Raw genomic sequence first — 27,909 nt, forward strand, 5'->3', positions numbered from 1 at the left:
AAGTCTCTATACTCAAACTATCTTCCTGAATGTCTCATTGAATTCCTAATACCTTCAGTATCTTTTCATTTGAGCTTAGGGGATGAATGTTGAAATTTTCTTCTTCCCATTTTTTAGCTAAATGATAATCATTCGTCACCCATTTGCGTAGATTCATCCCAGCTCCATGCATAATTTCCTTTGCTTCCCTTGAAGTTTTTAAGGCTTCTGATACATCATTTGCTCCTGTAACAAGATCATCAACATACATACATGAAATGTAATTTCACATAAATTATTTGTTTTGTGCAGCCGGGCAACAGGAATGAGACAAATTTTGGAATATAAAGTGGTAGGTTTATTTTAGCATCCATCTCACAAGCGTTCTCCTCGTACCTTGAGCTGAAGCCCTACTTATACATATGTGTACGTCACGAGGCTCCTCCAATCAGCGATATTAACTGAAATCATGAGGTGACGCTATCTTCTCATCAGGAGTGTTCTTAAGTACTTTATGTAATATGACAGATTTATGAGTTTGGCGATTTGGCGGGCGCCAACAGGTTAATATATTTTATACTAAAGAAAGGATTTCGCCAAAATTTAGGAACAGGGATGCAATTTAGGTAGAGAATCGCCAACACATTATTAAGCAATATTAATAGAATGTAATTTAATCAATTGCTAAGTCTAAAATATATCAGCAAGTGAAATATATTTTGATTTTGACCTAGCCGCAAACAATCATTTAGAGACAAACTACCTATTTCATGTGAGCTCGCGTTAAATACAATACGCATATTTGCGTAATGCTTTCTTCTCTATAAACTGTCTGATGCAGCATATAAAAAACTGGCTTGTTTACTGGTTTCGTAGAATCTAATACTCTTTCTATTATCCCTTGATTTAGGTACTCTTCTAAAGTTTCTCAATATTTTAAGTATAATGCATTATCATGCTGCATTTTCCTCATCAGAATCTGTATTCTTTTTTCTTCGACACCAAAATTGTCGCCTAGATGTTCCCAACTTTTCTTCCAAGGCAGGCTAACAATATAACGACCATGTTTGAAACTAACAGTTTTGTTGAATATCTCTAATGCTTTATCTTCATCGTAAGAATTGGGATCATCTCTAATACCAATTGATTCCAAATCAAAAAACTTCTTCAACTGTGCTTCGACATTGTCATAAATTAACCTATAATGCATTAATTGTTTCTCGTGTGGTTAATCTTTAGTGCTACCGTTTACCAAATACCCAAATGCTGAGTTTTGTAACACTGAATTTGTATTTGGAACATAAATTTGCCCGGATCTTATCAAATCGAAAAATATTTCAGACCCTAGAAGTAACTGAATTTTACCCGGTTTGTGAAAGTCTGGATCAGCTAACGTAACTCCTTGTGGAATCTCAATATTAAAGACATCAATTTGTCTAGAAGGCATTAAATGAGTAATTTTTGGAATTACAAAAAAATCTAGTTTACGACTGTATGTGTTTCGTCTATTTAAAATAATCACACTTATTTTTGATTTCACCGTTGCTGAAATCCCAGATAAACATCCTGATACATATACATTTTCTCTTTGCAAATGAAGCTTTTCAGCTAATTCCGATGAACAAAGATGAATCATACTGCCACTGTCAAGCAAAGTTCTGGCTGGAAATATTTCTCCTCCATTTCCCTTAATATAAACAATCACTGCGTTAAAATTTAGGACTCTGTTGACTGCGTTAAAATTTTTATTTACATTAGCTGTCATAAAACACTCGCTATCCTTATTTATAAATGGCTTTGCGTGACAGTTCAGTTTCGCTACTTCTGTAGACGAACTGCCATCTGACTTTTGATCTTACAAAGATGTGATTTCGCAACTGTCTCTATTTTAGAAATCGAAAATTTTTCTCGCTCATAACACAGTAACGAATTGTGCTTTTTTCTGCATAGCCTACAAGAGTAATTTGAAGGGCAATTTCTCACTCCATGATTTCCAAAACAGCAGAAACATGAGTTGTGCTTTTTAACATACTCGACTCTATCCTTAAAGCTGAATTTTTGAAATTTAGGGCATTTAAATAATTTATGTTCCACATTACACAGTTTACAAATTAAAGCACGTTTCTCAGTCACACATGAAACCATTGAAGAAACCTTTGGTTGACTTACTGAAACTTTTGATTTAGACATTACTGGAATTCTAGAAGCGTTTAATGTCCTCGTGTGATCCTTTAGAAATTCTAATAATGAAACATTACAGAATTTCTAAAGGATCTCGAGTGATCCTTTAGATCCTTTAGAAATTCTGTAATGTTCGGTATTTTTTCTTTCTTTAAATTCCTTTCGCACCATAACTTAGTATTCTGATCAAGTTTCTGGCTAAGAATAAAGGCAAATATAGCGGATGAAACCCCATCTAACTTTTGTTCTAAACTTTCTAATGATCTTACAACTTCACTTGTAACATCAATTAAATTTAGAATCGCAGAAGCTGACTCGTTTTGAATAATGGGAATACTCATAAATCTTTTAAGACGAGCATACACTTGTTCTCTAGGATTCAAGTATCTTTCTTCAAGGAGAGACCACGCTAACTTATAATTATTATCCGTTATAGCTATCGTTTGGATAATTCTGAAGGCATCTCCTTTAAGTGTTGATTTCAAATATTGTAATTTTACAGCATCTGATAAATTTGGGTTTTGATCAATACTTGCTTTAAAAATATCCTTAAAGGAAAGCCAAGAATGCATTTCTCCTGAAAATATTGGTAATGAAATCTTAGGTAAATGAACAACAGTATTTTCAGAAATTACTGCATTTTCTACTTTATTTTCTTTTAACAGCGTTCGACAATCTATTATTTATTTCAAATTCTATATCAATAATACTACTATTGATTTCATCTTGCTCACTGAAGATTTTTTCGATATTTTCTTCACCACTTAAATTGATAATAGAATAAAAAATATTATCAAATTAATTTTGCAGATTGTTAAATTTAGTTTTTAACAATTCTAAATCACTAACACTTAAATCTGGCTCACAAAGTTTCTTTTGCTAATTTAATAAGATAGTTTTTTTAGTTCTCTTTTTAGTGAGAACATCTTTCAGTTTTTTAGCCATTTTCACTACACTTATCCATAATAAAAAATTATCACACAAACTTTATTCAGAATTTACTAAATGCAACAGTTAATAACAAATAGAGTTTCAAGGGTTTTTTACTTACCCCTTTTCTTTCAGCAACTGGCTATAATCCACAAACACAAATCCCATAGAAACAAAATGGCAACTCACTGTTTTACACTAGATTATTTACTTAGCTGATATCGCTGTGGCTCTACTGGACCACTCAAATGGTCCGGCGAATTCTAAATGGACTGTAACAATTAAACTAATTAACAAACTACTCTGTAACATATCTTTATCTTTATTATACTAATTTTTGGAAGACTCTCAGGCTCCCACAATCACTCTCTGCTTCGCCATTGAAGCCAACTCTAAGTAATTCACATTCTTTGTGTAAACAGTAACGATGGCAGCGCCATCTGGCTTCAGAGGGACTTAACATGTGCAACTATGGCAGAATTTCTTTATCACAAAAATGGTCCCTCCAAAATATTTGCAGAATCCCCTGAGGATGTTGGGATTCCATAATCTTACTTGACTTTTGCTGCATTGATTTTCATCTTTGTTTCTACAGTTTTTGTAATGAACCTTTCTCTGAAGAACTGAAGAGTATCTAAACATGCCTACAGATCATTGTAGTACTACTCAGGCAAAGAAGATGTATCTGATGGTTGTCCAAAAAGCGGGTCAAAGCAAAAAATCATTTATGACTGGATGACAAAAAGCCAGTTTTGTCATAAATTGTACTTCTATACACTAACTAGATTAAAGGCAGTTTTTGGTTCCAGTCCTGTTGACTTCAGATATGAATAATAATTAATGGTCTAATAACATTTAATTAAATCTCTCATTAGTATTAATCTTAGTTGTGCCATCAACTGTTGTCATAGAAGAATGGTCTTTTTTCGGAACCAAAAATTTTATGCAGTCTTCTTAATATTATAACAGACGTAAAATTAATGCCTTATTCAATGTGAATGCAAAAAAATCACTTCAGATCACACTTCAGGGAGGGGGGGGGGAAACTTCAGATCAGGAAATCAAATTGTGACAACTGAAGTTTATTGATCAGGAATGCTTCAAAGCTGTAACAGTGTACTACCTACTCTCTATCGTGATAAGATGGAAATTCTTCCTATCATTGGTTTGCTGTTTCTAATGGATTACTCCATTTTGCAGATAAAGTGAATTCTGTAGGACTTGATATCTTTTTATTAACTCTTCCATAGATTTCAGTGCTTAGTCTTGTATATTGGCACACCTTACATGCCAGCATTCTCTTCTGTTTGCATTTTCATGGCATGTACTAGAGCAATTTTCAAATTTGTATTGCCAACTTATAAGTATTTAGGGTGATTGCTATATATCTTCATTTCACAGTAACATTGAAAAAATAGTGGAGACTGAATGTATTTGTCTTTCATTTTAGGGCAATGATTCAAAATTGCTAAGCCAATTTTTTTTAAATATCTCGGCTTTAAGGTGCAGCTGGTGATAATCTTTGAAAAAGTTTTTGCCAAGCCACATCTCACATTCAAAGGAATCTGCAAAGAAGTGTGCAGCTTCTTCATTTAGATACAGAGTTTTGAAACCAGAGTTGCATTAGTTCACCTGTAAAAGCATTTCATATTATATTCTATATACATTCCATGATGATTTTCTGTCATATGGCAATATGTTGAGGGGATTGATCTGCCATGTTATTCACAAAAGGCTGGGGTGAAAGCTTAAGCACAGATTGAGGGAATTTCAGAAATTTTGTCTCTAATCTTTGTTATTCTTTTGCCAGTCACTTGCAAAAAAATGTCTTAAAAATGTCATTAAAATAGTTTCTTGATTAACAGAAGCCATTACACTGTCTTGCTCTTCTTTGAATTTTACTTTTGTAGTAGCTGTTTTCTCATTTCACATGCTTTTAAGATCTTCCTATATATCACCGACTTCTTTCACCTTCTTGACCGTTAAATGAGCAGAATTGTTCATTTCAGCATTTATTTCAAAAAGTCCTACATTTTAGAGTGAACCAACACTATATTTCCTTCATTTCTGTGGCATTCTTTCTTCATCTCATTACCTGCCATGCCCATAATTCCTTTCAACCGTATTTCGATCTTTCTCTAGCAAGCATTCAAAAGAAGTAATCAGGTTTGACATTAGTTGTTGCATACTATAGCTTTGTAGAGATTTCTAAATAATGGAACCAAATGAGAAAGCAAAAATTGAACATTGTTTCAATAAGAATAGTTCTTAGGAGCAAGATAAAACAGCTGTAAATAGTCCAAAGAGAAAAAAGGGGGAGGAACAAAGTTCTTAACAAGCAATTAATATCACGAATCAGTAAAATCACATGCAAAGTAAACTAGTAATCTTGATCCATTTGACTTTCAGCTGCTCACTACCTTGCATAAAATCATCATACTGAAATTAAATAAGAATAATAGAAACAAATACACAAAAACCAAATTATAAGCGAATAAACACAAATATTTACAAAAAAAAAAAAAAAAAAAATTGTATCGCTACTTTGCATAAAATCATCATACTGAAATTAAATAAGAATAATAGAAACAAATACACAAAAACCAAATTATAAGCAAATAAATACAAATATTTACAAAAAAAATGTATCAATATTTTATTGTTACTTTATTCAGTACTGATAATGTTTAAATATTCTCCGATTAACTTAGACTGTGTTTATATTTGTAACACAGTTATTACGTTTTATATAACATTTGTTTTTATTAGCAATTTTACATGTCCTTAGATTATTACATGTGAATAAGGAGGCAACATTTATAGTGATTAAAATTACCAGGAATATTGAAATTTATAATTAGACTATTATTAGCTGCAGTTTTTATGCCATAATGAGCTGCTTCTATTCACTTCTCACTATTCTTGATAAATTAAAATCTGCAGAAAAGTTTCTTACTTAATAAATAGTGCCTTTATTTAAGGACAATATTATTTGAATATATGTGTCATAATGTAACATCCTGAATGTTTCCCATAAAATGTATTATGAATCATCTTATATAGGAAGATCGTAACATTTCATGTTAGTAATTTAAGCAGTCTTGATCCCCAGTGGTCAACTGGATAAGATTATTGAGCACCAGCAATTGCGTTCCAGTGAATAGGCTAACTTCGTGGATTTTTTTTTTTTTTTTACTTTCCCTTTAATATAATGTGAATATGAACTAGTTTTCCTCAAATGTCCTTCATTAAGTTATCTGTTGCCCAGGCAGCCAGTGCTAAGCTCTAAGTAGATAATCCAATCCTAAACATCAATTTTTATATATAATTTTTATCATGTTAAGCTTGGAACTACTGATGTATTAACTATTACTCTGTATTTAAATTTACAAAATAAAAGGACCCCCTTAAAATATCAAGGTCAGTTTAGACTATTCCCATAAGCCATTTGATATTGTAGGTTATCATCATCTCAAGACTTAAGTGGAATAGCATTTATTTTGGTCTCCTCTCTCATTAAACTTTTAAAAATTTCATCCATTCATAATGTATGGCCATAAGAAACCTTTTATTACTATCATTATCATTATTATTATTATTACAGTGCAAGAGAGCATGGCATGGCAAAATACTGGCTATGAAATATTTTCTTATATTATAGTCATGAAAAAAGCTTTAAGCTATTTGTTTTTTGTAGTAAACTGATACTCCACTAAGGGTCCCCCTTTCCTTAATGTCCCCCTCCCCCAATTTATAATATATTCTGCCTTATTTTGTGCATTTCTTCCCCTTCCCCCATTTATAATCAAGCAAAAAGATCTTTTAAAAAATCTATTACGGTCAAAAGTCGTTAATCCGGACTCCTCGGGACTTCGGCGATTCCGGATTATCGATTTTTCCGGATTATAGATCATCAGTTTAAATCTCGTAAGATGGCATGCAGAAATTCTAAAATTAAAAATATGAATCTGGAATTTATGAAATAAAGAACAATTATGATATAAAGGGTATCAAAATTTACAAAACAACAACAAAAAAAAAAAAAAAGCTTATATTTATTTGTTTACTTTATTAAACATTTCTTTCAATGTAAGTTGTTTAAGTTGCTTCGTTTTATGTGATAATACTTTCTCTTTAATTCTATAAACAGACATAATTTCTTGTTCAGTTACAAAGTTCCGCTGTTCAAGTCTCGTAATTGCTGTGCCGAGAATACCGACTAACTTGTCAATCGAATTTTTTTTCGTTTTCACTAACCTCTCTGTCACCTTCTTCATGTCTTTATCCATTTTTTGCAGCAATTCCACTTTTTGTTTGATGGACATCGAAACATACTTTCGTTTTGTAGATCCTTTGGGAGCTCCAGTATCGGAAATTCTATTTGAAATAATCGAAAGTTCAAGTTTACTTTTATAAAATTGCTCTTATAGTCTGCAAAAAATAATAACCCACATCCAATTCGAAGATTAAGGAACAACACAATCATCAGCATTAACTGAAATAGATAATTAGATAATTTTAGCTTATACTGTTATACATTAAATGCGCACGTGAAAACGTATTCTGCGCTTGTGCACACGCATATATGCGCAGTCGTAAAGGTCTTATGCACATGCGTAAACGCCTATGCGCATGCGTCAACACGGCGCATGCGCAGAAAGTTTTTAACTTTGAGGTCCGGATTATAGATCATTCCGGATTATGGGTGTCCGAATTAAAGACTTTTAACTGTATTGTCCATCAGAATGTTTCTTAAAAAAATTAAAAGGTTATTTCAGGATCAAAATCTTGACAATTTCTTTACATATAATTAATGACTTTGCCATGTTATGTCTCAGAATGGAAATGTTCTCTGTAAGGTTCATATGATAAACTTTTTGGATGTTCACCTAATTAATTTTCAGCATTTTGGACTTTTTTTTTTAAGTACTCATGCTTGAATTTGGACTAAGCAATTTTTCCTTTGGGGGAGGGAAGTTCCTGTTCCCCCTCTTCCTATTAAATGTGATTTTTTTATTTCAGTATTTCAATTTTCAAGATTATAATTCTGTTAAGATAACAGTAATACTGAATTGCAAGTTCAAAACACAGGCTTAACTAATGTTATCATTTCATTTAGGACTGTACTCAATTTTAATTGAAACAGTTAAGGAAAAGTACTTGAAATTAACTTTGGAAACTTCAAGAAGTTAATAATAGCATGTAAGGAATATACCTATCATTTTAAACAAAAACGTACATCTGGAAACTGAAGATGGGTATGCCAAAAATCAGATTGTTTCAAAAGTTTGTTACTAAGTGAAAACAATATTATATTAAAGGAGAATGAACATCTGCATGCCCTAGATTTTGCTAAAGTGGAAGTTCTAAAATGTGCTGATTTAAAAATGTGAAAAAATGCACTTGAGCAGAATTATCTTCTGTATAGAAAACTTAGAAGTCATTTCCAGATCTGTGGATTCTGAATTTGTAACAGAAATCCTGGAATACAGATTTTTGAAGATATCTCTGTACGAAGAAGAACACAAATTTATCAAATTTGTAAATATAATGCTGTAACGCTTTGTAAATTAAAAATTTTGTAAATATAATGCTGATTTTTGTTGTTTGACTTCTGAATTAGTATTTATTTGGCGTGTTATTGTGTCTTAACACAAATTTGTTTGATTTTTGTTTTTTTGTTTATGTCACAAATTAGAGAAAGTCTGGTATTACTGAGTAGCTATACCGAAAATTTTCTAATTAGTGTCGAGGGAGAGAGGACAGAATATTGTTATTTGTGTTGAATAATGGGTTACGGTCTGTAAGAAAAAGCAAATATGCTTTGGTGATGGAAATTTAAATCTTGTTTCCCTTGGTTTAAACATGTATATAGTATTCATACTTACTGTGAGAGCACCGCTGATGAAATAGCAGTGTATCCTTCTGTATGTGCTAAACTGCATGATAAAACTCTGTTATCATATGAATTTTTTTAAAACACACGTGGAAAAGTCAGGGAATTTCATTCTCCTCTTTGAGTGGCAACCCTGCCTTCAGCATATCTCAAATTTTCCAGATAATCTAGGTTTTACTGTGTTGCTTATTCACATTATTATATATCTTATTAATTTAAATTTAATTGTGTATGTGCACATAATGTTTTTGGGCGAGGTGTGTGTTTTAAGAATCTGTTTTCATTTGAAACAGTACTGAAGTGCATTTCTTTATACTGTGCGTATTGTTGAGGTATATTGAAGTTTAAATAGAATAAGATCCTGAATATTGTAAATTGCCTGAGATGTGATTAACATAATAAATTTAAGCAATTAAAAATATTTTATTTACTAACTTCTAGTTGAGAGTTAGAAAGAAATTTTAATTTTGTTTTTAAATTTCACTTATTGTGATAATCTTTTGCTTTTCCTTCTTATATTCATATATTTGTTGCAGTTTTTAAAGAAACTAAACAGACAAGAGCGAGTTGTTGAAGAAGTGAAACTGTCTCTAAAGCCATATTACAAGTCTCGAGAAATAAGCAAAGAAGAATATAAGGATATCCTAAGGAAATCTGTACCCAAAGTAAGATAAATTTTTGTAGTTTCCTAAAATTTGTTTCCCTTCCCTTGTAGATTTTATTTTTTACAAAAAAATTATTTTAAAATTATCATCAAAAGTAGCTTTAGGTTTGTATTATGCTTCGAATTATAACATTTATTAAAAGTAAATAGTAATCATTCCAAAGTTTTAAATTTCAGTAAGTGTGTTTTTCGTACTTATTACAAACATGTACTAAAGCCATGCATTCATGTCGTTGCAAATATATACACTGAAAATATTTTTGCACTGTACAATTAATTTAGACTAAAATATGTTCTATAACCATATGTAATGAATAAACATATTGTCTCATAACAATTTTATGCAAAATTCCAGTTTCAGTACATGAATTGGAAGAATGTTTTTTCGTTTCTAGATTTTGCTTTGCTTTTGTTATGAAGAGGTATAATGATCCTGTGGTTATATTTAACTGATAAGCAGGCATATCCGAAAGCTTGCATAAATGAGCATTTTGTCAACAAGTGTTATCCATGTTATTTTTTTATTAAAATTTTTAATTTAAAATGATAATTCACTGTAGCTGAATTTCTTTAATATGTTTTATATTTAAGGATTTTTTTATAAATTTTGTAAATTTCAGGTATAATTATGGGTTACATTTATTATCATGTATATAATTTCTTAAGATAATAATCATCTTTGTTTTTGCTCTCTTCACCAAGCTGTTCTTGAGAAAATGAGTCATGATTATTTTTGTAATAATATCTCCATACTCCTCATTATTATTAAAGCTTACATTTGTGCTAATTTCCTTAAATCAATTCAATCAAATTTAATTCTTTCTTTCCCATCATATTATAAATTATTGGTTCAATTTGAAAACCAAGAAAACTGCATAAATTTGCTGAATGGAGTCCGGTTAATGTTATGAATATCAGAAGCACTTCCCATGCTAACAAGCATGGCTTTGGATAAGACATTGATATGGGTGTTTTCTGTTCCTCATTTCACATGTGTAATAATTGATTTTTTTTTTCTGTGCTGTGTCTCAAAGCTGAGTTAGCAGCGAAATGGCTAGTGAATTTCACCATACTTCTAGTAGAAAGTACGAGATATGTGAGTATGGGAATAGCCAATATTCAAGGATATATAGATTAATGCACATTAAAAAAAGGGGGGAGAAAGAGAAAAAGGAGAGAACAGTTTCCCACAGATTTGTAATACTTAAATATAGTATAACATAATGCTGAATTTAAATATTATTAATGAACAAAATCTAATGATTTTAAAAATGCAAAAATTATATCATCATATTATTGGTTTTTTAATGGGTTGCATGGATGACATCTGTTATCTTAACTAAAATATCGGATTTTAACAAAAGTTTCCCATCACTGCAAATATCGTCAGCGCAAACAGTTCACAATGGCATGTTTAATCATATTTTGTCAAATGATTTTTCGCATTTGAAAGAAAGAAGCATTATTTACTTCCAGTACTGATGCAAAACATCAGCTACAAAATGTCACCAAATTATGTGTACAGCTTTAGGTACTAATGTCGTATCACATGATACTGTGAAGGTTTGATACCAAAAGTTCAAAAACAAGGACTAGACAATGACATTCAAGAAACAAAGTGCCCTGGCCGGTCTACTGATGTTGATGAGGCCAGCCTGCGAAAACTTGTGGAAGAAGATCAGTATGCAACCACTTGAGAGCTTCCTAAAGAGTTAGGCATTAGTGCCATGTCCATTAGATGCACTATGCCTCGCATAAACTTGACATACGAGTTCAATCACTGGGTCGCATGAGCTGACTCAAGCAGATAAGAACAGATGTGTTTGGGCCTGCACTAATCTGCTTGAATATCAACAAGGTCAAAATTCTGGACAGGTTCGTCACTTGTGATGAAAAGTGGATTTACTTCAACAGGCCGTAAAAGGGGTTGGTCCGTGCTCGGTCAACCCATCAACAGTATCTCAAAGTGCACTTTGACAACAAAGAATATCTGGAAAAAGGTAAAACCCTCGACAGTAAGATTATAAAGCAAGATGCTAGTCCGTGTTGATGCTGCTATCAAGAAAAAATGTCGAACTGAGTTCCAGAGCAAAAAATTAATGTTGCATCAGGATAATGGAAGACCACATGTGTCTGCATTCATTGGCAGGACTCTGTACGGATTAGAATATGATCTTTTGCCACACCCACCTTAGAGCCCTGACATCACTTCTATGGACTTCTACCTCTTTTCGCACCTGCAGCTACATCTTGCTGGTGCTATCTTCCATTCTGCACAAGATGCCCAAAATGAGGTTGATCTATTTTTGGACTCATGGCCACCAAGTTTTTGAGCTGAAGGCTTTGAAAAACTACCAAAACATTGGCAGAAAATTACAGATTTGGGTGATGTTTACTACCCACACTAAAGGTACTGCTTTCTTTTTTCTGCCCTAGCTTTATTAAGAACATTTTTTGGCAAAATCCACAATTTTTATCAAGGTTACTATTTAAGTAGTTCCATTAGAGTATTTCTTGGTAAAGGTGTAGAAAGCAATATGTGTTCTATTCAAAGGACGTAAGTTTAGATAAGGGAAGGAAGTGCATTGCATGGCATTATGTCCTTCTGTGAATACTGAAAGCTTAGTTTCATTTCTGTTCAATATAAATCGGTTTTAATTTTATGAATTCAAATTGTTTCTTTATTATGCAATTGCTGTTCAGAGAATTATGATTACTGTTTTATATTTCTTAGGTAAATAACCCAAGCTAGGAATTTTCTGTGAACAAAGTCAAATATGAGTTTTTAAACAAAAAATTTTATGTATATAGGGGTTAGTTCAGATCCAGATTAAATTTATATCTGAAAATTTGTCCCTGCACTATGTCTTTGTGGAAGAATATTTCTCTCTTAATCATTTCTTCAGTCTTAGGTCACTTTCTTAAGCCATATTGTATTAGTTATGCAGAATTGCTTCATTACTGTTTATTCGGAAATTTTGAGAATATTGTCTTTGAAGTTTCACATTTAGCCTGCCATAAAAAAGATATGTTCAGAATGTATGTGTGATTTAAAATATAATGATCTAATTTTATTCAGTAGAATTTCCTGTGTAGCTGTATATTGTTTAATAAGGATCCACCTGAAACAGTAGTGGTTAAGGAATTTTCATAGCGAATGCGTTCTTGGAATTTATATAGAACCATTGTGCTATAGCAAAGTGTCTGCAGCATGTTAATAAATTTGACTGCTAACCCATTTTCCATCTGAATCACAGTAATGCTTCCTTTTTTTTTTAATCACTTATTAAACAACAGAGGTTTTACTTCTGCTGTTAACATTTCTTAACTGTATTCTTTACGCATCTCTATCTGCATTAGAAAACTTAAGAATTTTCTAATGCAGATACAGAAGAGATGCAGACACAGAAGAGAGATGGATTTCCAAGCCTCCTTAAAAATATCAGCGCCTAATGCTTCTCAGGTTATATGGTGCAATCTCAGATTAGTGGGTAGAAAAAGGAATTGAGCAAAATATAATTTCCTTATCACAATAATTGCAATCAGTCTTTAACTTCTTGCATATATATATGCTTTTTTTTTTTTTTTTTTTTTTTCTCCAATGTATTGAAGATTCTATAAAGAAATTTGGAAATTTTGGAATACTTTTATTGCATTTTCATATTTTGTAATATTATTATTGCTTTATACATCTTGCTATTTTAAATTTAAGCAAAATATAATCATTTAGTATTTGTAAATCAAGTATTTTTATGTGTTATTAATGTTTATAAAACAATGCATTGCATGTTACTTTATTTCAGATCTGTCACAATAAGTCTGGCGAGATCAACCCAGTGAAAGTAAAATATCTTGTGGAGTGTTATATAAAAAAAATAAAACATTCAAGAAAGAAAGCTGACAAAAAGAAATCAAAATTTTCATGATAGTCTGTAGATTACATAAAATCATTGTTTTAATATTTTAAAACTCTCTGTGCTGAACTGAAATGGAAAATGAATATATTTAGCACATCATCTTTAACACAGCCATTACTGATATATTGTTATATAGTTTTGGGACTGAATTTGTAAATATGTGAAGAGTTTGTCAGAACTATGGATAATTTTGTTTTATTTCCATTATACTATGCAAAGTAATGTTTTCTCTTGCTATTTGTGTTAATCTGGTGTATTTTGATTTGTACAGTCAGAATTCATGTGGTGGCAAAGCCCTGTAATACAAAGTATATTTACCAACCATATATGTTCATATTGAATCATGCTAACTTCAGTAATACACAATGCTATTGTATCAGAAACTCAATGGCAAATAATCATGTAAGTATAGGACTGTAAATATTCATTTAAACATATGTTTGGTTCAGAATTGTTTGAAGTATTTAAAATTAGGGAACTTTTTCATTTTTCATAATAAGCAAAATGGTTACTTGTCTGTCTCAGCAATTTCTGTGGAAAATTATTTAAAAATCATGATTTTAACCGCAACTTTGAACTGTAGCTATGTGATCCTGATCCATATATTTATCTTTAAATATCTACAAATTTACCTATTTACTTTCCTAGCATTCATTTATTTTTTAAGTACTTTTTTTTTTTTTTTTTTTGTCTTAAGACTAAATATAGCAAAAACTTTGGGAAAACATTTGCATGTATAAAATATACTATTTATAATACTAAAATATTAATTTATTTGCTTGTTGAATTTTATTTGAAAGTTATGTTAAAATTGTTGTAAGGAGTGTTATATATATTTTTAATATTATGCTATCCGTATTCTTATTCATATTCAAATTTATTTTTATTATTTGATTCACATAATGTACTGGAAGTTGAATTATCCTTTCATTAATTATGGAAAATTGCTTGCTTTTAATACTAAATTATTTATTCATGTCTAATACTAACACAAATATCCATTTAAGTTTTATTCACTAGAAATAACATTAAATTTTTTATGTATGAGAGCTTCCAGTATAGTATTTTAATTAATTAATCCTTTAGATTTCAGTGGAAGTCAAAGTTGGGTTAATTTTGCCATATCGGTGTGGCTGTTTTATTAATTATTTTCATGTAAATCTTGTGGAGATTTACATGAGGAAACCTCGTCGAGGAGAAAAATATTAAACTATTTTTCCTCATTCCTTTTGTTCCTTATGAATAAATAATTTGAAGTATTCATTTTAATAATCAGATTGCTGCAAAATTTGCGGAACCTAGAAATTCAGAAAAGTTTATAAAAAATTAAAAAGTAGTTTTTAGTTGCCATAAGTTTATTAATGAGGTATTTAATTGTGCTGTGCAAAAATTTTATAGCCTTAAGAATATTGAACTTAATCACTTTCATAGGTTTCATATGTTTCTGTGCTGGATTTCTTCCAAAATGTTAATGAATATTATTTATTTTGTGTTTTGTTGATTACTGGTTAATACCATTTATACTTGTGTATTTGTCTCCCTACCTGTTTAGCACAAGATTCTGAAAACTTTAAAGAGATACATGTAAATTCTCTCTTTTTCATGATGTTCAGAAGACCCTAAATTTAAAAAGGATTTGCTGACATAGTGGTTTTCCCCCCCCCCCCTTCTGTTTAATTAACAAGGACAAACCTCCAGAAACTACCTGCAAAGGTCTTAATAAATCTTCTTTGCTGTCCCTAAGAATGGTAATGTGTTAAGTCTGGATGTCATCTGTCTTAACCTTTCGCCAGTTGCAAGATTGAGCATTTCTTTCTTCCCAAATGCACACAATGTCTGTTAATTATAAATTTGTAATGTGAGCTGTATTTGTTTATGCCCACTGTGATGCATAACTGAAATACAAGCTAATCTCATTGATGACCATCAAAAGGTTAATGAAAGAGTAGCTTCAAATTGTATAAACTCATCCCATCTTATACATAGTCATTGCTAATATTGGACAGCTTCTGCAGGCATGTTGTAGAATATATATATTTTAAATAACTGAACTGAGCAAACACCATTCCTGTCATTATTCCAAGAGCACTTACAAGATTTCTGCAATTATTTAATGGATCACTAAATAAACTGCTCAAAGAGCATCTCTGAAACATTTATAAGTGGATATCAGCAGAGTTTAATTGTGTTCCTAAAACTGGAAAAATTCGGAGGCCTTCCATTGATTTGATTTGCTTGTGTATTTTGAGTGTATGGGCTCTGATTGATGAGGCAATTATAGAGAAATGCTTCAAGAAAATGGGGATTGTTCTGAAGATTATTGCAGTTGGGAAGGCAGTTTGAAAGATAATAATAAAGTTAACAGATGACACAGACAGCATTTCCAGCAGCATGGAATGATTTAAAACCAAGGGAGTAGCAGTGAATTACAATAAGAGTGGGTTCAAGGTACAGAGTAGATATACAGATATCTTATTAGATATTGTAATGTTAATGTTCTTTGTATTCTTATTGAAATGTAGGTTTCATTTAAATAATAATAATAATGTGATAATTTCTGGTAGTTTATCCTTGAATACTTTTAATGTATTTTCTTGCTATAACTATATCCTTTAGAAATTAAATTATTCTGTAATTTTCCCGGTTCTATTTTTTCATGATAAAAGTATTTAAAAAAAAAGAGGGCAAAATACATGAGTAAATATGGTCTTGTAAAAATACTCTTGAAATTGGTCTTTTGTTGATTGAGAAACATACTTTTTTTTTGGTTATAAATTTTAGCTTAATTTAGAATCAGAAATATTATTAAGAGAATATTAATTTAATTTTAACATTGACTTATATTAACTAAGTTATTATTTTTAAGGTAGATTCCACATATTTTTTTTTTAACTAAGACTAGCTTTTTAGTTATTAATAAGTCAATATTGTGACTTTCTCAGTTTGAGGTAAATTCACTATTAGATTGCATGTCTCATGCTACAGTTATAATTCAATACATATCTGTTTACATGTCATTAATAGACTTCCTTTTCTACAGCATACATGTGTCTCTGTTTCTTGTTTAAAATTAGAATCAGCGTAAGGTAATTTTTTATAAATAGAATAGAAATTAAGAGTTACTGCTTTCAATTCTGAAACAGTTATTTGTGACGAAAAGTTTTATTGTTATAATAAAAGGGAAAGTTCTATAAATGTATTTATAAAATTTATGTATTTTTAAATTTATTTACAATAAGTTGCTGGTTGCCTCTTAAATTTTTAATTAAAAAGGGAATTGAGCATGCAAGTTGAACTGATTAAAACAAATCTTAGGTTATATTAAATATGTATCTTTAATGGCTGGCCTGATAAATTTTGCTTTTATATTTTGTTAATTTATGTTTAATGTAGTCATAAGTTTGTATCCAATATTTGGATTATTATAGAACTTTTCATGTTCAGTATTATTGTTTATATTTAAATTCACTTTTATCAGTGGTAAAATATTAAAAAGTTAAGTAGTAGTAATAGGTTCTTAATTAGAAATAGAATATTTTTTTAAAAGGTTAATTAGATTGTTCTGTAATATTTGTAATTATTAGTGCTATCAAAACTGTAGCTGGTTGTAAAAACATTTATTTTTGTTAAATATCTTCATTATGGTAAATTGATAACACTGCAGTTTATCTCTATTTTGAAATAGCTTTAGCTTCTGCTTCTTCATACACTTTTGCTTTGATTCTGTCTTTAAAGTAAATTCTACTCCAAATCAAGCTATTGTTATTTAGTCCTTTTTCCTTCTTAAATTCTCTGCCATTTGAATTTACTATTAATATATATTTCTAACTAATGGTTTGAATGAATATATATTTCTAACTAATGGTTCTAAGCCACAACCATACATTTTCTACTGCTTTCTATAAAAATAAAATATTTATTAATTTACCTTGAAAGGTTTTTAGCATTTGCTGGCACAATAAATTAAAAAAACTCTCTTTTAAACTACTTATTGATATAAAAGATATTTGAAATTAATTGAAAACTGAAAATAAAATTTTTCTGTTGTATTGATCTTGCAGCAAATTATTAATGTGCTTTTGTTTATTTAACATTAAACATTTTGTACAAAATGTATTGTAGGAAGAAACAGATGTCATTTTCCTCAATAAATAAATAAATAGGAAAGTGTATTTATAACATATATATAAATATGAATGATAAATAAATATTGTCCTTGTGTATAAACTTGTATAGAATTTTTATGCATGGTATTTTGTAATGTTTTAAATGTTTATTTATTTTTATCAGACTTAAGCACATTTGTATTATATGTGAATATGCTAATTATGCGTTAATTGGAGGTCATCATTCTCAAACTGTATTTCAGAGTATAAAATTATTATTATGGAGGGTTTTTTTTTTAATTAGCAGTTGTCAAGATTATCTCATTAAAATTAATCATTCCATTTTTTTCTTAAAGTTTGGTTAGCATCTGACAGAAGACATGTTTTCATCTACCCTTTTTAGGAAAAGCAGTTACGAACACAATATTTTATTTTATTTTAAAGCAAAATGATTTGTTTTTACCGTTCTTGATGAGCAAATCTTCTCCAGAATGAATTTTTTGTTTATTTAACTCATTAATGTATATTCAGTGAGGAGTAAATGGACTATCAAAAATAAATTTTATATAATAAGCATGTAGTTCTGTTTCATTGTTGCATTCTGAGGAGATAACCACAGAGTGGACTTTTTTCGCTAAACTTAATAAGTGAAACAGTAACGTAAGCTTACTTCTTAAAATTAATTTCAGAAGTAACTTTGTAGAAGATCCGACCAATAGTATTGAATTAAAAATAACGTGCATATAATTATCGCTATGTAAAACATAAAACTTCCATCATTTTACATGTAACATTTCAGTTTTAAAAATGCTATACATCATAGACATCACTTCTTAACAATAGTTTGACTCTTCATATCATATGTTATCCAGTGTTCTGTTACGTAGGAATGCCATTTGTGAAATAATTATAATGTGATGAATAAACTTATCTTATTTTATCCAATTTTTGTTTGATTGTAAACACATAATTTTTGCTTGCATTGTCCATGTTAAAGAAAAAGTTGTGTAATGTATATTTTTATTATTCACCATGACAGAATTTTACCCTAAAATCTGATTTACAGGTAAACATAAAAAACGATTTTTAATAATTCATTTTTTGCATTGTTTAAGGGCTTGGTAATTTTATTTATTAAAGTAAGTGCATAAAGTATATTTTATTTCCACTATTAATGATTGAGACTAACAAAAATATATTTTTAAGAACTGCTGTTATAATTTTGCTTAATGACAGCTTAAGTTTTTGGTTTAGATGATGAGAGAAGTTGAGCTTTTATTTGCATTTTATAAAAATGCTTGTTTTTATTTCTCATTGGGGAAAGGGAGGGGGTAAAAGAATTCTGGAGGTTAACAAAGAAATTAGGAAAACATATTGCATTTATTACAATGGACAATGAATAGCAACTCTTTTTTTCAAAAGGCAAATGCCTCACTTAAATGTATGTATGTGTTCTGCTGTCTCTTAGTTTAAAGTCTCTTGTTTCTTAGTTTCAGCATATGTACAGTCCATCCTCTTACATTACATGCATTTACATCCAACATAGCCATATTATACAGAGAACAGAATTATAACCAATATCTCAGAGTTACGTAATATAAGGAATTAAAAGTAGTAAGCAATATTGTATCAATTTCAAAATTAATAAGCATTGAATTTGAACACCTTTTTTTGCTGAAGTCCCAATCACGTTATGTTTCGGCTACGCAGGACTTGACATCGAAAGGGACATTTCTCAGAATCCGCACAATTCCAGGAAACCCACGTAGCTAAGTTACCATTTTCACTTACTACAAAGACTTGAACGCCAAACACTAATTGATTATCGCTCAGATTTGGATCACGTGAGGCTTCAGAAGCAAAACTTTTGTCTGATTGGTTGTCTCTATCCAGAACTGAGGTCCAGCCAAGACATTTTCGGTCAGGTTTGAAAAATTCCCCGTAGCCACAACATTGTTTCCATAGCCAGGTGGGCTTCGCTTCAGGCAGAGCTCTTTTTTCTAGGAATCCTCCCGTTTAAACCAGTGCTACCAGAATCTCGTTTCTCAGAAAAGTCCCGTCTAGCAGGGCCTGTAGCCATGTGTGATAACCTCTTAATAAATCAACTATGTGCCAGATTCCATATAAAATAATATTAATTCAACATTTTCCATTATTTGTATGTTTTAAGTTTAACTATTCTCAGGTAATCAGTAACCTAATGTTGTTTTTTTCTATTTCATTCATTGGTGTATTTAAATGTATTTAGTGCTGTTTTTATCAGAACAATTAACAGAGGCAAGGATTTTACTGATAGCTGGCTGTTTTGCAATTCATTTAAACTAGTAATGCATTTTGTTAAATATACATTGATATGAATTTTATGAATTACATGGGTTGTGCTATGGAATTTCTTGCCTCTGAGGAAGAATATTTAAAATTTCTAATTTTTTAAAACTCAATTTATGAACTTTAATTTACTGTAAAGTGTAGTGTTCATGTTAAAAGCATAATTTCAGCACTTTTTAATAAAATTAATTGCATTCGTGTTTTTCATGCATATTTTTTTACCTTTTCCTTATCATTCACCTTTTAGTCTTTCTCTTTGGTACACTAAATAAAATCATCCCTTGAAATGTTTATGTAGAGGATTGAATTTGTACAGTCTTTTGTTTATTTGAAACAGTTCATATTAAATGTTTGGTTTCTGAACTCTATATGCTATCTTACATTTTTCAATATAATCTGCACATAAATAAGTATTATTTTCATAGATTTTAATGAATTATTATAGATATTAATAAATTTGCATTTGTGAAATGCTTGTAATCTGATAATAATTGAGGAATTTACTCTTCATTTGGGACTTTTAATTTTCTTTTTGCTGCTAATTAATACTTTAGAATATTTACCATCTTAACAAAAAAAAGTTTGCATTTTCATAATTTTCTGTTTAGTTGGCAAAATTATTTTGAAATTTTAATCAATCATTTTAGAATAATGCAGAAATTGATAAAACATGCAAATTGCTTTATTTCTTAAATTTATTAATTTCATACCAGCGGCCATTGGTGTGTTGCTTCAGTCATTATCTGTCTTTATCATCATATAGGATTTTGATAAAAAGTCAATATCTTGCTAATGCTTTGAAAATTATGCAGTTTTGTAATTTTTTTATCACATGCCAACAAATCACATCCTTATAAAAATTAACATTGTAATAGCTCAAATATGATTTAATTTTTCATGTTGATGAAAATGCGTAATAATTTCACATTTTATAACTGTTACTATCCAAGTTTAATTGGTATAGAAAATCAGTCTGATACCTGAATAGACAGACAAAGCTATTATTGAGTGATGTTATTGGTAATAGTAACTGTTTTGCTGAATATTGCAGTGAAAAATTATCAGGACATATTATACATTTGTATTTCAGTTTTATCGAAAATCAAATACTTTAGAGAATAAACTAGTTTTGCTTTATTTTTAAAGACGAGGAAAGACTTTTAAAGAAGGAAAATTAGTTTTATTTGTTTTTAAATTAGTTTTATTTCAAAGAAGAAAAATTAAGAATATCATTTTGAGTACTGTATTATGTGAATTTTTATCTATACTTATATGACGGGAAACTGATATAGTAATTAAGTGGTATAAAAAAGAGACAATTTCTAAATTTTCATGCTGAATGTCATTTTAACATATATTTTCCCTGGTTGATCTTAAATGAATCTGAAAATGCTATCTGTGTTTTGTTAATTTCATTTAATAAAAATGAAATTATTTGAAAAATATATTATTTATTGAAAGTTATGTTGTGGTAGGAGTTGACTTTTCTGTTACTTCAAAGAACATTTTAATGCAAATAGCTTTTCTGTCATTTATTTTTCATAAGCAGTATGTAATTTTTTTTAATATGAAAAGTGATAATTCATGTGTAAAAATAATACTGTATAAATCCTCTTAAAATCCTCCTTGGGCTGGGGTTTTGTTTTTTGTGCATTAAAGTTTTGTGTTGCAAGTTCATCATCATGTAAATATATTAATTGTAGAAAATATATGTACAAGTTTTGGTGCTAGTTACCTAAAATAAATTATTCAAAGGTTTCTGCTTTGACTGGCAATATAATTTTTAAGGCTATTCTGTTCTGATTCTCAGAGTCACATTCGCTTACTCTGGGACGAAATTTCTATGTTGGTTTTATTATTATTTGTTTGTAGAATGAGAATTTTGACCTTGTAAATAAATCTTTTTAGAGAAATGTGAGAATATTTATTTTAGTGCTCAATTTTTTATGGGTTGAGCTTGTATTAGATGTGTATTGTAATGAATGCTGATGAGAGACTGTACATTAAAAAGCATTAAATTTTGGAATTATGAAATTAATAGGCTTAAAAATTATTCTTGTGTTATGCTTGATTAAAATTCATATCAGAAAAGAATGTTTGAAATAGATTTTCAGAATGTTAATTTGAAAAATACTGTATGTATGCAATTTGTTATTGCATTCATACAGTATGTATTTATGTGTATGTGTATATATATATATGTTGTATCATCTTAAATTCACTTAGTTCGAAAACAAGTTTTTCTAATACTTGTGCAATAGCAGCAAAGTAAGATAATAATAATTTATTTACTAAAGAAAAATTGATTATATTATCTCCTTATATAAATTTAGTAGAAGTATCAAAAGAGTGAACCCAAATGTAGGAAGTTTAATTTCGAAAATTGTGTTTTAAAGTAACTTGAATGTAACTTATTAAAAATGTTTTATGGGGACTTCAATTAAATCATGAATAACAAAATTTCAAACTTAGAAAAAGAAATTAAATTAAAAGCATGTAATTATCACTATTGATCGGAAATTAGTTGACTTTTCAAGGGGAACAAACCAACTCCCGTTCAATGAACAATAATGAATAAATACGAAGCTGTTTCATCTTTTACTCATGTAAGAATGGTTATACCAAACTGACAAATTAAGTTGGGCCAAATAGTTTCGTGAAGTGATGGGATTTAGAACCAAAGTAAAGTACCAAAGAACTCATTCTGAATTAAGTATTTTCGCTAATACAAATTTTGAGTGAAAAGCAATTTATGTAATAAAATTTATAAATTACTTGAGTTTGTTCCCCGATGCTTCTATGCATGTTAATTGAAAACTTTGTATAAAAATTAAACAGTGGTAAGCTTAATTGGAATTATGAAATAAATCTCAAAGTAATTGAAATAAACATTAGAAAATTAAGAAACTTAATGCTATCTTTGCAAAAACAAATCAAGTAATAAAAATTGAAAAATTAATATATATATCTAATAAGAAAAAAATGTTAAATGTACAACAACGTATTAAAAATATTTTCACAGATATGATAGATCTACAACACAAAATTTTGCTCCTAATTAAAATTCTAAAAAATAATCTAATACCTAATTGATTTAATAACATTGTCTTAAAAGAGCAAGCGTTAAATACTCACTCTAAATCATTTAACTGATAGGGATATGATAATTTGTTCCTAAATCTGAGAAGGCGGTATAAGTTGGATGACAGTCAGTTGGAGGATTTGTACATAGTGTAATTACAAAATTGTATATAATGTAAAAAGCTAATTGTTTTCAGGCTTTTTTTATGCTGTTACTAAAAATATGAGCCTATTTCATAATCTTCAGTCTGTCAAATACCTCGTTGACAGTGAAAATTACTTTTTTCCTTTTCTAAATTTCTTTCTCATTCCAACACAACAATTAGCCAGAAATTAATTAATTTTCATTTGCTAGTTAGTATATTCAAAATTTTAACAGACATTTTCACTCACATAAGAACTCTGCAATGAACCTCCCTCAAACATTCCTGGTCCCTCCCATGTCCCATAAATTACTTCTCACAAGTTTTGCTGCCTGAAATAATTCAAAGTATCTCCGCTGCAGATAACGGAATTTCATACATACACCCCTTCTGAGTAAGACACTGAAGAAAACACTTGACCGACATTCCACTAGAAAGAATGTAAGTTAATTAATGCATTTTCTGGCTTTTTATATCTTTAAGTACATTTAACATTTTCTTCTTATTATATATATATTAATTTTTCAATTTTTATTATTTGATTTGTTTTTGCAAAGACAGCATTATGTTTCTTAATTTTCTAATGTTTATTTCAATTACTTTGAGATTTATTTCGTAATTCCAATTAAGATTACCGCTGTTTAATTTTTATACAAATAGTTTTGAATTAACATGCATAAAAGCGAAGGTGTCGAGGGGCATTTACTCAAGTAATTTATAAATTTTACTACATAAATTGCTTTTCACTCAAAATTTGTATTAGCAAAAATGCTTAATTCAGAATGAGTTCTTTGGTACTCTACTTTGGTTCTAAATTCCATCACTTCACGAAACTATTTAGCCCAACTTAATTTGCCAGTTTGGTATAACCATTCTTACATGAGTAAAAGACGAAACAGCTCCGTATTTATTAATTATTGTTCACTGAACGGGAGTTGGTTTGTTCCCCTTGAAAAGTCAACTAATTTCCGATCAATAGTGATAATTACTTGCTTTTAATTTAATTTCTTTTTCTAAGTTTGAAATTTTGTTATGCATGATTTAATTGAAGTCCCTATAAAACATTTTTAATAATTTACATTCAAGTTACTTTAAAACACAATTTTCAAAATTAAACTTCCTACATATGGGTTCACTCTTTTTTTATACTTCTACTAAATGTATATTAGGAGATAATATAATCAATATTTCTGTAGTAAATAAATTATATATATATATATATATATACATATATATATATATATATATATATATATATATATATATAATATATACATATATATGTATATACATATATATATATATATATACATACATACATATATATATATATATATATATATATATATACATACATACACATACATACATATATACATGCATATAAAAGAATAAATACTAAGTTAAAACCAGTTCAAAATCCAATTCAGTTGTGCTCTGATAGCAGCAGCAAGTGTTTGCAATAATGCAAAATAAAGAAATTAAATACATTTAAAATCCATCCCATATTCCAAAGATGGTGAATGTATGGCCTTGTGTACGGCCATATGGGGCCTCTGTGAGTTTTTTTGGTGCAGACTCTAGCTCTTGTATTAATACTTAATTATATAGATTACAACAATTTGAAAATTAATAGAATTAAATAATGTGCTGCCATCTGCTGAGCATAACTTGAATTGAAATGCTGCAATGTTGCAGTTCTATCAGTCTTCCATAGTCTGAAATTACTGCCATTCTGGTGCACCTTTCAGTTTGCCAGCGTCCAAGAATAAAGGCTCTGTTTTGTTGTTCTTTTTGGCCATGGCTCACCCCTACTTGAAATACACCAACTGTGTTACTACAGCAACCACCAGACACTGTGAAGGTGGCTGTTGTGAGAAACTGACAATACTTACATTTCTTCCTCTGCCTCGCACCCTCAGCATTCCTGGTACATTGTGGAGCTGTGATTTGTAGTTATTTGTGCGTGCTTGTAACTGTCTTGTCTCGTACTGCTATTGACCATTGTGAAAATCTCGTTATTGTTTTACATATTCTGAGGTTTTACTAATGCAAAGTTTTATTGTATTTTTAGCAAGTATATGCTTTCTTAAAGATACTATTTGATATTTGTTTTTTCTCCACTATGGTAACAGAAGGAAATTAAATGAAGGAAACAGAACATTTAATATAGAGTGGGATTATTTCTTTACTTTTGTGAAAGATAAAATGGTGTGCTTATTGTGTAATACAGTTTTGAATATGTTGGAAAAAAGGAATGCAAATAAACACTATTTGATTTATAAAGAGCATAAATAATTTAGTTTAGGAGGTTAATCATGACAAGCTGCAGTTCAAAAATTGAAAAATGAAAAGCAGCGTCCTTTAATGCTTTTGTAAAGAAAAATACCACTGCAGTTGCTGTTACATACAAAATAGCATATATATTTAAAAAAAGAGACCATTTAGTGACATAGAAATAAAGAATGTATTGTTGAGGCAGTAGGTCTGTTAGATTCAGAAAAAGTTGATAAATACCAACAGTTGCCTCTTTCAAACAGAACTGTAACAGATCGGTAGCACAAATTAGCTGAAAATGTGATAGAGCAACTTCATACAATTGTAGTGTGGTGTGTATTTAATTATGGCAAAGCACACTAGGGCTATCTGCCTAAGAGGAGGGATGCCTTCGTGGAGGACTTTCTAAGGGAAACTGGCTCGTATACATGTTACACATGGGGAAAACCACGAAAACGCCCATGCAGCCAGCCTGTTCTCGGGATTCGAACCTTGGACCGAACTACCAGTGTTCGGCGCCTTTACCGCTCGGCCGCTGGTGGGCCGTCATACAATTGTACAAAATGAAGATGTTTATTTTTCAATTGCTTTAGATGAAAGCTTTGATAAAACTGACTCGGCGGAAATTTTATATTTTATTCATGGTGTAACTAAATTTGCAGTGTTACTACTATGAACTTCTTGCTCTGGGTACACTAACTGGAAAAACTTGTGGAGTTGACATTTTTGAGAACTTCAAGAGAAATATGCCATCGATTGCAATTAAATGTCAATAATTTAGTCGGTGTCTTCACTGATGATGCACCTTCCATGAGAGGTTAAAAAAAAAGTATTCGTTGCTTTATTAAAAAAGTAAAACTTGAGGGGAAAAAATAATTTTACTGCATTTTGCATTGGGAAAATCTTTGTGCAAAAGTAACCATTTGGCAAGACACTCTGGACACTAGAACTATTTTGATTGTCAACTATATTCGCGTAAATGCAAGGTGTTATCGTGAAAATTAAAATAATATAAAAAAATGAATATTAAGATTATTACATTCAAACTAATTTATATACATATTGTTCATCTTTCATTCCTTTATAGCAGAAAAGGTATTCACCATTATTAATTTCATTTATGGCTTTATCAGAAAGATCATGTTTTTTTTTAGCAAGATAATATTCTTTTGGTTCATCATTCACATCTAATTTAACAATGACAGAATCTCCAAATTTTGTTTGAATTTTTTTCATTGACAGCAGATCATAATTTCCAGAATCTAAATCTTTTCACTTTAGTGTTTTTGGATAAGATCTGATCTTATTGAATTCTTCCATCTCTTTTTATTTAGTATCATTTTTTTAAAGGCTTTTTCGTTAAGGCCTTTGTGGCTAAAGGTCTTTTACATAATTTCTATTTAAAAAAAAAAAAAATTAATTCTATATTAACAGGTGGTACATTTTCGATATGTATTTATAATTTTAAATCTTTTTTACCTTTTAAAACAGTTGAACAAGTATAAGAATATAAGTATCTACCTCCTGACATATATTCTATTTTACATCATTTAGACTCCGCCATTGTATTACTGTTTGATGTTTCAAAATTTACCTGTAATTTAAAAAAATTACTAGCAACAAAGCGACTATAATCAATAAAATTTAAAATGCTATCATGAATATTATAATATTTATCTAAATCAATGAGTTCTCTTAAATTTTGATAATTATCTGTCAGTTCACTCAAAACATATATTTTAATACTAACATCCTGATCATCTGTAGAATTTTCACAATTTTATTTGCCATATCATAATTTTCATCATCAGTTAGTTTAAAACCATACTGAGTTCCTTTGATGGCAATTCAAAGGAAGGATTTCGAATGATGAAATATCTAATATAATACTGAAAAGTGTGAGTCCCTAAAAAAGGACCCCCCCCCCGAAAAAAAAAAAACACCTCACATTCGCTGTTACCATGTAAACTAATTTGGCGTTAATTCTTGTGCTTGCACGCAAATTTAATTAAAATGACGCCAAATGCTCCGCCAAGCTTTGTTGCCAACAGAGACATGAAAGATACATATCCGGTGATGACGTAAAACGCGCTTCCGGGTTCCGATTTGCAGGTTGGCCATGGCCTCAGAGGCTTCGAAAGACGGCGAAAACTATGTTCGAAGCTATGTACTATAAAAACTTATCTTCAATTAAATTTAAATAATTAAGGTGTCCCTAATGACTCAAAAAAATAATAACATGCTTATTTCATCATGAATTTTATAAAAAAAAAGTTTTAGATTTTTAATTTATCAGCTTTACATCACTAAAATTAAGCATTTAAATATGTTTGCGTGTTGTTTATATGCTTGGTTAATGCACTTCTGCTTCCGATGATCCCGCTTAATTATCATCTGTTTGATGCAG

The 27,909-nt window shown here is 29.8% G+C and overlaps 1 protein-coding gene across 2 annotated transcripts in view; it reads left to right on the top strand.

The window, feature by feature from the left end:
- The window catches only part of LOC118199317 (uncharacterized), a 106,936-nt gene extending 84,897 nt beyond the window's left edge, over positions 1–22,039 (top strand). For both annotated transcript variants that reach the window (XM_085820933.1, XM_085820932.1), the window contains exons 11-12: positions 9,523–9,651; positions 13,454–22,039. In XM_085820933.1, coding sequence (XP_085677059.1) covers positions 9,523–9,651; positions 13,454–13,576 — 252 coding nt within the window. In that variant the 3' untranslated portion in view covers positions 13,577–22,039. The remainder of the gene's footprint in view (positions 1–9,522; positions 9,652–13,453) is intronic.
- Positions 22,040–27,909: the final 5,870 nt, after the last annotated feature.

This window comes from Stegodyphus dumicola, chromosome 7 (genome assembly GCF_044657685.1).
Source record: "Stegodyphus dumicola isolate Sdum_Otavi_A_Nest chromosome 7, ASM4465768v1".
Lineage (NCBI taxonomy): Eukaryota > Metazoa > Arthropoda > Arachnida > Araneae > Eresidae > Stegodyphus > Stegodyphus dumicola.